At 36.2% G+C, this 11,338-nt stretch overlaps 1 protein-coding gene across 2 annotated transcripts in view; it reads right to left on the bottom strand.

Moving 5' to 3' along the window:
- The window catches only part of IMMP2L (inner mitochondrial membrane peptidase subunit 2), a 428,918-nt gene that overhangs the window by 403,664 nt on the left and 13,916 nt on the right, over nt 1-11,338 (bottom strand). Inside the window, exons 1-2 of one of the 2 annotated variants that reach the window (XM_017733118.1) lie at nt 5,462-5,580; nt 2,130-2,267 (exon numbers count right to left, since the gene is read on the bottom strand). In XM_017733118.1, the coding sequence (XP_017588607.1) occupies nt 2,130-2,264 (135 nt within the window). In that variant the 5' untranslated portion in view covers nt 2,265-2,267; nt 5,462-5,580. Of the gene's footprint in view, nt 1-2,129; nt 2,268-5,461; nt 5,581-11,338 lie in introns of those variants that run through there. The other variant, XM_008632754.2, reaches the window with a different exon arrangement.

Below are 11,338 nucleotides of genomic sequence, written 5' to 3'. Positions count from 1 at the left end.
TTTTTTTTTTTTTTTTTTGTAATCTGAAAAACATCTATAGGCATAAAACAAACCTCTATTTCAGTTCTGTTTCGGAATAAAACCAGAGAGATTTACAGACACTGAGGTGTCAGTAAAATTACAAACGTCAGCTCTCAAGCTATCCATATTTCAATTAACAGAGGGAATGTTTAGTTAACAGATACAGCAAGGGAAAAGCTTCAATTTTAATAATCCAGTGAATATATATTGTTTTCCCTTTGTCAGGTTGAATAAATCTAAGCAAATAACTGTAGTGTTTTTCAAATCTTCCACGGATAAACCACGGTTAACTACATGCTCTTCAAGTGCCTAGAGAAGCAACACTCCAAAACAATACCATATACAGAACACTCCCAAACACTTGGGACTGACTTCAAAGAAAACATAAAACTGAGGTTTTAACCAGAGGACGACCACAGGCTTCTGGAGAGGGAAATCTAAGAAATTTCCTGCCAGCTACTGAAGTAGAACTATTAATCAATAATGGATGTCCAACAGAACACTACATCCACGACAGAAAAGATCGAACCATGAATGGCAATGTGATATGCTAAAAAAAACCAACACCTCAAAATTTAAATGCTCAGGTCATACTCGGTAGCAGCAAAAAAAAGCCCAAAAAACAGAAACAACAAAGAAAAACAAAACCATAAAATCCGAAATGAATCTGCATCTTGAATGCTCTATGTGGCTCTTGACCTGCAACAGAGGCAAAAAATGGGAAGGTAGAAAATAGGGGAGTTGTACTCATCTGGCTGATTTTGTACTTCTCTAGATGCTGCGTTATATATTTGAATTTCTCCTGCCTGAAGATAATAAAAAGATAACAAAACTGGTTTTTCCCAGTTTTCCCCTCCTCTCCTTCTTTTTAGTGCAAATTTCTGGCTCTGCAACTGCAAGCCCTGAGATTCTCCTCTCTTTCACTGGTCATCAGTGATATTCAGAATAATATCTGTGAAAATGGCAAAGATAACTTATGTTACACCTAGCTTTTGGCCTTGGATTGTAGAATTACTGGAGTAAAATGACTTTACTTTCATCCCTGTTCTTGATGTGAAAGCTGCCTGCTGATGTTTCTTGACAGAGTTTAAACATCAGATTACAGACTGCCTACAAAAGACACCTTGTCATTCCCTCCTCCCCACCACGTGCTTTTTAGAACATTAAACACAAATCAGCCAAGTACAGGATCAAGCCCAAGTTTTCTAGCCCATGTGTAAATTCTGCATAATACAAACTCCAGCAGCTGGTCTTGAGTGCTATGAAACCTCTCTTCAAGGTTCTGAGCTTATTAAGGCAATCAGAAAAGAGAGCTTGCCATCAAAGAATCAAATCCTTACTCTCTGCTAATTGCAATGTTGCAACATTGGAACAAAATATATCATAGTTATCAGTGGTGTTGCACACCAATGTGCAGTGCATATGATTCAAAATGCAAAGTAACAATATAGAAATTGTCTATCTACATAAAAACATAGCTTTTTCAAGACCAAATAAACAGCGAAAACAAAATAGCGTTCATGAGTATTTATTTATCATCTAAATGTTACACATCTTCTTTATATTTCTTTGCTTACACTGTATAAACATTCAATATAACCAAAGTAAAAACAGTGAACTGATACCTACTGCCTGATAAAAATAAGTAATAATATTAGGTTCATGCCAGTTTCAGTGTTCTTCCCTGCAAAGGTGCCATATGTGTTCATTATTAAGATCAAGTATAGCAAGAAACAGTTTTGCCATACAGTTACTATAATGTAGCTATTAAAAATTAATAAAGCCTCTTTGTGAGTCATCAATTCAATGCCAAGAGACAAAAGGTATTGCTCCAACTATTTCTAAATGTCTAGGAAGATATCAAAACAATATATCTTTATCACTATTTCTCCATATATTATCCTTTTACTGACACAGAATTTTGGGGAGTTTTGTTCTCAAAATCTTTTCTTTTACATCACAAAATATTTAACAAAGTAGAAATTAAACTATTCCATACTAGAACGTCATTTAATAACAATTGAGAAAAAAATCTTTTTCACCTGGGTATTATCAGTGGAGAGCCACATTTTAATTTCCTGACAGACAAAAGATATTACCAGCAATACCTGCATAGATGCTCCTTCCACCCTTGCAACACAGGCAACTCTATCCAGGAAAGTCACAGTTACAGGAACAGCAACAAAGAAACCTTTAAAAAAGGCTTTAATGTATTTCTTCCCCAAACCCTGAGCCTGTGCCATAGTCTGAAAAACACGAAGGAAAGAAAAAAGGTTGTTATAAGAAATTTGAAGTTAACATCAACATGTAGCAATTCAACACAGAACAATTAAGAATAAATTTATTATCTGTTAGAGTCTCACAATATCCAGAGTGAAAAAAACGAGTGTGCACATGAGAATGGAAAAAAACCCCAAACCAACAAACCAGAAATCTTCATCAGAATTTAAATGTCTATCCTACAGAACAGAGCTTGATACTTGACATTTACCATTTAGCTATTTCTTGTGATCCTGTGCTAGAAGAAGTACTTGATAAAAATGACTCAATGTAGCAGGTAAGAAAGAAGCAAAGTGATACAACCAGACAAAATTTAATAATGCATTTTGGGGAAAAAAAGCATAATTTTCTCTCCATACACTGGTAATTATTAATTTCTCACCCCCAAAGGTGGATTGTGTTAAGCAAAGGAAAGCTATTTGCAACACATTACCTTTTCTTTATTAAATATTTTCACAAATGAAAATGCACAAATGCATCATTTCCACAGTGGTGGTAACTGCAAACATAAAATCAATTCAAATTGTCACATATATCATGGGGACTCACCATAACACAATGACTGACTCCTTGTTCACCACTACATCACAAAGTTAAAAGCATGTTGGCAGACTAGGCAGCTACATAATGACACATGGGGTGATTCCACTCCAATTCCATGTATTATACTATCTCCCATCTATTTATTTAGCCCTGAACCACTGAACATGCTTGGAAAATACCTACAAAGTACACTGAAACAACAGCTGTTTGATCACATTAGTCATACCTCTGAAAAGCAAGCTGAATATCCAGGTACTACTGCATAGACACAAGCCTAGGTTATGCAACTGCAGTTTCATTATAAGAAATGCTGCCTATCACCCTCTTAAACTGCTGCTTCACCTAATGAATCCCTGGTAGCCCTCCCTCAAGATCAGCTTGTGAAGTCCCTGCTCCCTCTGTCACTCCTAACTCCAACAGACAGAAGGAAAAAACAGACTGTGCCCTGATTTTTCAGTCTCCCACTGTGTTTCTATTCAAGAACATAGAGTTATTTTTCAATTAAAATAATTAAAAACATAAATATATGCAGTTTCATTCAATCCTCTTACAAAGTATTTAGAATTTCACAATATAATCATTTTTTCTTGGCTGCATTTTGAGAAACATGGAAGCGATGAAATATTTGTATGCAGAATATAAACTGAAATCACTCTGATGAAATAGTACTGAAGGTAGTATTTCTGTCATGGACAGAGCTTCTTAATTCCAAATAGCATCAAACTTAGGAGAGAAAACGCAGTTCTACAAAGTAAGCCATCTGTGTATTCTTCAGTAGAATTCTTTATAGATATTAATAGCTTTGCAATGACAAGACCTGTCTTCTAAGACTATTACTTCTGACATTCACCTTCAAAAGCTTTAATTATTTTTTTAAAGTGGAAATATTTCATCATCTATAACTTGTTCATAAATTCAAATTTGCATACTGCTTATAATTTGGTCATTTTCTTTCTGAACATTTCATGAAAACATTTTCAGTTTGCATCAACCACTTCTACAAATAATTTGAAATAGGCTGTGAAACAGAACAAAAGTCTCACCATTTCAAGAAAAAAGCTATAATGGTTTACTCTCAGCTTATAATTTAAGAACTTGTTATTAGAATCAATCCACCAAAAGAGACTATTGCCTCCATCAGCAGAGCTTCACCTTTGGAAAATACACCACATAAAAATAGAATCTCTAAAAATCAGGGTTTTGTCTACCTTCTAACTACACCACTGCCAGCACCTTAATACCCTTCTCTCAACCTATTTACTTTGAACTTTACCTCTTGAGTTTTCTGGTTGGAACTCTACTTCTCTGCTATGAGGTCTGGCATCTCAGACCTCTCAGACTCCACTCTAACAGCAATGTCTGCCACAAAACACCATTTGGAGACCTTACCCACAAATATATTCACTATATTCTCTAGAGTAACTTGAGCAGGAAAACATTGTCTGATACATGTACCACAATATGGCTGGTTTAGGAATAAATTTTTTTTTCATTCAGAAATCAGACAACTTTACTTCTCTTAAAATTCCTCAGAGTCAAACCTCTTTTTCAGTAATAATGAAACATGAAAATTCATCCCATCCTTTCTACTAAATCCATGGACAGATCTTGTTATAAACTTCTTGCAGAAGCCCCATGATAGTATCTACAGAAAAATCTAGTATCTGAAGAGAAGTAATTGGTCAGACAATCCACAGGAGACCAACCATATGCTTCCTACAACTACAAGCTAATTAATAGTGACAGAGAATCTAGCAGCCAGGTTAAAACTGCTAAGACAAAATGCTACATTATCAGTACACCACTTGGACAAGGTAACACCAGCAGTATTAAGCAGCTATGGACAATGCTGGGAATTAAAGTCTACTTTTGTGGGTTTGAACACATGCAGAATTCTATGGCACAATAGGAAGAACATGAGGGGAAAAGCACAAGCAGCACCCCTACAAGCAATCAATTTGCAAACCACCAAAACCAATAACAGCTCAGGTGCTGAAGGACTTCTCTACTTGCCCTGAATTTTCTCCTCTCCTCCCCTCTCCTCTCAGCAACTATCAAACCACTGGGTTCATCTTTCCTTTACACCAAAATGATGAATCCTTCATTTATAATGATGAATCCTTCATTTATAATGATGTGCTACATTCTGAACTTTTGCTGGTTCCCCACCTCCCAAGCAAAGGACAGCTTTTCCCCACGGCACAAACTGAGCCAGCCTGCAGAAGCCTTTCTTCCCTAAAGACAGTAAACATTTGCACACACATTTCAAATAATTTGAGAAGAACTATTTAAAAACAATCCATCTTTAACCTTAAGTCCTTTCATATAGCAAAACATTTTCAACACAAAGGTAAATTACTACATGTCAGTATCTGACTTAACAGTGCACGCATTTTTGCCATGTCTGTTCCATAAGCTTTCCCCTCTAAAAAGCACAGACAAGTAAATGCACATGCAGAGCTGCCATGCAACTGTTGACAAAATAGTTCACCACCCAACTTCCAGTAGATGGGAAGTTACCCCTCACTCTTTTCATATCAGGGGCTTCAAGTTGTCTTGCACTGCTACAGGGGAAGAGCTGGAACATAAGCAGCAGAAAGGCAGTTTGCAGCATTACCTTCTACCAATGACTGGACATGTGAATGGATAATCCTCAACTGATAAACACTGCTGGATTAAAATGTGCAGAGTTGTCTTTTCTTATACTTTGATAGTTGTAGGAGAAAAGAAGGGGAAAAGGTAATGGTAAGCATTTACCACAGTCACAAGAAAGAATTTAGGGTGGTAAAGGGTAGACACAAAAAAGATCCTTAAAATTAAAAGAAAAAATTTGGTTGGAGTTTTTTTAATAAAGAAAACATAAGACAGCCATCACTCCTAAAGATAATATTCTGCTCTTAGACATTTCTAAAACATCTGTAGATTTTAAAAGCATCATGTTTCTGGAATGAAATTCTGAAATACAGTGCAGTGTCTGGTTTATGATGACAGGTTTCAATGCGTATCAGTGAGGCAAGCAAAGTATTGTTTGCTGAAAAAAATATTTTCTCTAACATATATTTCTGGATCTCTGCCCAGTTAGACACCTTGAATAAGATCAACAAATCACAACACTTAAAAGATGGGGGAAAAAAACCAACAAAACCAAATACAAAAGAAAAAAACAAACCCAGAATAAAAATATTTTAGAGATGCATATGCTTTTCAGCATTTGTAAGTAATACTTGGTTTAGGGAAAAAAAAAACGCACAGAATACAAACTTCAAACAAATAACCTTGAAAACTTGTTTGAAATGGAAACATGGACAAGAAAAATCCAAGATCAAAAATGCTAGCATATAGCAGGTCAAAGCATTAAGAATTTCACATTGTGCAGCTCAGAGATTAAGGCAGATGGAGCACAGCATTATCTGGACTGAAGTATTTGGTGCACAAAAGGTCCAGGGATTATAATGAGCCTCTTGTGGGTACTACAACATATGGAGCAGAGATGCTATTTAGATAGTTCTCTATGTATAAAATGTTTATTTTTTCTTACACTTGCTTGCACATTAGAAGACACTGTTTATCAAACAGCCTGCAGAAAATCATCAAGTAATTCAGAAAGCCCCAGGTTACAATATATTTGCAAAGCTAGGTACTTAAAAATTACCCACAGAAGTATGATAGGAAAAATAGCTGTAAAAACAAGGCATTAGCAGTCATCCGCAAAGGAAATAGAATGGCCCCTGATGTGCTTCTACAAGAAGGCATGTGAGGGAACAGGAAGGAGGGAATTACAACCTATATGCAAAACAACTACCCTACGAAGGCTGCCCCGTTAGTTTGAAATGACCTATTTGATCTTGTTCAGGAATTTGTAGCTGTATTATATTTAGTTCAAGAATCCATTGAAACAACCAACTTCTCTGTCAATCACAATATACATTTTTCTATAAATCAATGGCATTACACTAGAATTCAGGATATATGGTTTGAAAATAAAGAAGACTTTCATAACAGAAAACACCACAACACATGAATAAGCCCAATTTTACTGTGTCCTATGAAACATAAAACTGAGGACAAAAGCTTTTGTTTTAAGACTGCTCTAAATTGAAGACAAGGTTGTACCTAGCCTAACAACCATGATTAACAGGACATCACTCAGTATCAGAATTCGTGTGATCTTTTTAACACATGCTTTTTCTACAATTTTTCATGATATGAGGCCAGAGCTAAATACTGCCATGCAGCCTGACTCATTTCCCACTTTGGTTGTATATTTCAATAACTTTCACACTACAGTGATTATTGTAAGGGTACAAGTATGCAGACACTACAGTGATTATTGTAAGGGTACAAGTATGCAGACTTTTTAGTAGGCTGATTTAATTCACATATATTTATCCAAGTACAGGCTTGGACACGATGGTGATGAATGCCACAGAAGAATCAAAACAGACTAGCCCATGTAAGCTTTCAGTTAAAATAATCAATATAGATCAGTGCATTTAAGACTTCATTTAAAAATGCTATCTAGTTCCAGAAGGAGCTCTCATTTATCCTTCAATAAAGCCAACTCTATCCTGGTACTATTCCACCATAGTGGTAACGTGTCTATTCAGTTAATGTATTTATACTCTGCACAGGTTTTACTCATCCTATTCCTCCATCATATTACTCTCCTTGTATCCCCTAGCATTCAGACATTAAAGAACACCCCTCTATTGTGAGTTTGGAAATATCACAGGTCATGGAAATGACTGCTGCATTACTGAAGAAGCAAATCCAAACCTAATCTACAGTTTCAGCAGCTGCACAGGTATGCTCTGCTGTTCTTTTTTCTTTCCTCTAAATCAGTCATTTTGTCCTGACACCCAAATGTTTTGCTTGTTCCAAATACAAAGCAGCAGATTTTGCTAGCTTCAACTCCATTTTGTACCATTTTCTTGTGCCTTTGCTTGAATTCAAGCAATTACAATTTCCATGTAATAGCTCCCATCCCTATGAAATAAACAGAATTTTTCCAATATAGCACAATAAAGAAAAACAACAAAAAAAATCCATTTTTCTAATCTTCTCAGTGCTGTAACATACATAGAAGTTCCCAGAAGCAGACAAAACCAGATCAACCATAATGAGCTTTCAGCTCACAAACCAAATAGAAAAGCTTAAACCACAACAATCGTCAACATAATCAGTCACAGAATTATTGCTGGGGGCAAAAAATCAGTTCAATGTAGGACTGATTCTTCTTTTAATAAAATATTACTATCTCCCGTCACTGGGATCTATGTCATGTACAAAGGCTTAGTTCACATGTTGGTTGTAACTGGAAAATAAGTCATATTGCTTATTCTTACAAATTAATTTTGTGTTTCAAGTACACAAATTTTACCTTCGTGGACAATCTTGTATTTCCAAACAAAACATTTCACTCTTCAACTGTAAAGCAAAACTGGAAGAAAACACAGCTGTAGACCAAAGTTACACTCAGCAATCAAATTAACAACTAGTTCAGGATGGCAAGTAATCAGCCACCCCTCAGTTCTGAGAAGTTACTCAGGATTCCATTTTATACACACAAGCATCAAGAAAAGGAATTGCAATTTAAAAAAAAAAAAATTGTTACAAATCAGATTTTTTCCCAGCACTTAAAACTTTAGATGTAATGAAATATCTTCCAAGTACTATCACACAGGCAACTGGCAGAATAACAGTTCTTCTAACACAGAAGTTACAATATTTGGTTTTATTCGTGTTTCTGCACCTTCAAAGAAACTAAAAATCATTAATATATACTGTACATAATGGAAAGTACTAAATTACATCAATTTTTGGAACTCACTTAAGTGAGCAACACAATGCGTTCAGCTTCTCACAACTGAAAGTTCTGTGTTGCTTTCAGCCTAAGGATTCAATGCCTGCAACCAAAGTTAATTCTCTAAATAAATTTTAAGTGTCCTTTGTAAACAACTATCAGCTGCTGCTATGTTTTGCTCTCAAGCAGACTGCGTGAATGAGGAGTTGCTTCAAAACTTACTGAATTTGTAAATTATGTTTATGGTAAACAATAGAATAACCTTTGAATTTCAATAAATTTGTACATTTATCTAGTCAGCTCTCTGGATTCTTTTAAGTACCATGGAACTGTCATGTTAGTTGTGGTTATCTAGAACGAAACTTAGGCAAAAACAACAACAACAACAAAGGAACATTCAGTTTTCACCAAAATACACAACCTTACGTATTCAGATAAGATTCAATGAGTAGCCTAAGAATAGAAGCATTCAGCTTCAAACATTAATATTGTCAGAAACAAACTCTTCTAAAAGGTTTTGCTTTTGGATTAAGAAGAACTAAGTTCAGTACAGAACAGGAAAGTTTCTTCTAGCCTAATGAAAAGTCAAATGAATACAAAAGCAAATTAATAGAAGAAACAAGATTCTCAGCTATGAATCTTTAAAGCAGGCCAGTATGCACTGAGTATATGAGTACAGAATAATAACTGAAATAATATTTATTATGGTATGAGAAAATGATGCCAAAAGAAAGAATAGAAAATGTTTTTACTATTTGAAAGGTATTTTAACCATTTTCAGCATGCTTCACAAAAATTACTAGTTCTCCCACAATTACTGTAAAAACAGCTTTGTGCATCCTTGTTCAAAGCAGAGAAATTGGGACTGACTCCCTGACAGAACATTCTCGTGAAAACCAGCAGTGAAACCTGATGAACCAACTACTTACTATCTACTGTCTGGGGCATAGTAATAAAGCAACTGTATGAACTAATTATGCCTTCAAAAAATAATTATTTTAACAACTCAGGTTTTATTCTTGAACATTAGAGGTCACTGTGAGACTTGTTAAGAGCAGACCTAGTGCACTCTGACTATCATTCCCCACCATATTGATTTTGAGTCTGGGATTTGTGACAACTTCAACTGCCATGTAAGTTGCTCAGGTCTCAAGAGTAAGCAAAACAACAATCATAAGGATACAGATTTCCAGAAACAGCTGAAATCTGTGGCACCCTAGTCAACTTATAAAGATCTCACCACAAAATTCCAACCGTGACTGTGAAACCGTTTGAATCTGAAAATTGTTGTTAGCATACTTAAAATATTGTTTTCAGGGATCTGGATATCACCCACTACTACACCATGTGTATAGTTATTTACCACCAGTTCCAGGAGAAAATTTATTTTGGTAACGACATACAAGTTAAATAAAAGAATCTGTAATTTTAAAAGTAAATTAAATTAAAGACTCCTGGAAAATCTCTCAAATGCAGTAGTTTAAAATGTTACATTTCTTTAACAAAATGCATATGTATTCATTTAAAAAGCTGCATATTGGAAAAATCAAGTATAGTTCTGAAGTTTTCTGGAGAAATTATTTCATTTAACCTGAAAATCCCCAACAGGTTCTGTCTTCCTAGTATATTTTGTTGACAATTTCTATTTTCTTCCTAGCTGAACAATGAACAAGTATGCATGGCGTATGCTTTTAGGGGAGAAAAAGAAAATAAAGATGTGCTGTTACAAGAAAATTATTTAGAGAGTTGTAAAGCAGCTTTGCCTTTTCTGGTACATTGGTGTGCTCAATGAATTCCAGTTCCACAGAACAAGGATGGTAATAAAAAAAAAAAAATGTAAAACTTCTATAATGGAATACTGGCTAATTAAAAGATTTTAGAAGGTTAGAATCTACTTATTGTTCAGCTGCACTTTTTCTATTTAAGCTGTTCACTAATTTCCAAGAAAATTAATTTTCCTTAACAAAAGTAGGAATACCAGAGCGACAAGTGTAGGAACTGGCTGAATCTCTTCAGCTTGAAGCATTGTGGCCTTTATACGGAGAAGCGTGTAACTGAGAACAGATTGCAGGACAAGCACAAGACATGGAAAAGCAGCCACTTTAGGACAAGTTATATCAGTATAAACAAAAAACAAACAAATAACAATAAATTCTCTCTCAGATGTCCAGGATGTAGGGTAACAGGAAAGCCATTCCATCAGGATACGAGAGAACAGCCATTAACTGTAGTCCTCATAGGACAAATACAAGATCTGATAGAAGTTTAATAAAGCAGAAAAATACGTTAAGTAAGAACTGCATTCAGTCCAGGACCAAGAGCAGTGCACAGCACAAGTCCCAGTTGCAGACAAGATGCCAGTGAACGGGAGCAGAACGCCGGAGTCGCTCTAAGCCCACTCCCCCGCTCAAGCGCCCGCTGCACTTCCACCGGCAGCCCGGCACGACCGCCTCTGACAGGCGGAGGATGCAAAGAACAGCGGTGCTTCTCACTATCGGCTCTGCCGGCTCTTTTCAATCCAGTCCCTTCCCACTTGAAATAGAGATCTCGGTAATCTGAAGGACGAAGAAGGGAAGAACCCAACACCCGACAAGGAAGCAGCAGCGGGTGTCCCACGTGAGCGGCGCTTCCGCCAGCCCCGCGGGGAGCATTCCCGGGGACGCCCCGGCCCGGGGGCGGGGCAGGGGCGGA

This window comes from Corvus brachyrhynchos, unplaced genomic scaffold, assembly GCF_000691975.1.
Source record: "Corvus brachyrhynchos isolate BGI_N302 unplaced genomic scaffold, ASM69197v1 scaffold32, whole genome shotgun sequence".
NCBI classification, from domain to species: Eukaryota; Metazoa; Chordata; class Aves; order Passeriformes; family Corvidae; genus Corvus; species Corvus brachyrhynchos.
The sequence above is the reverse complement of the archived record's forward strand: the minus strand, read 5'-3'. Positions and strand labels throughout refer to the sequence as shown.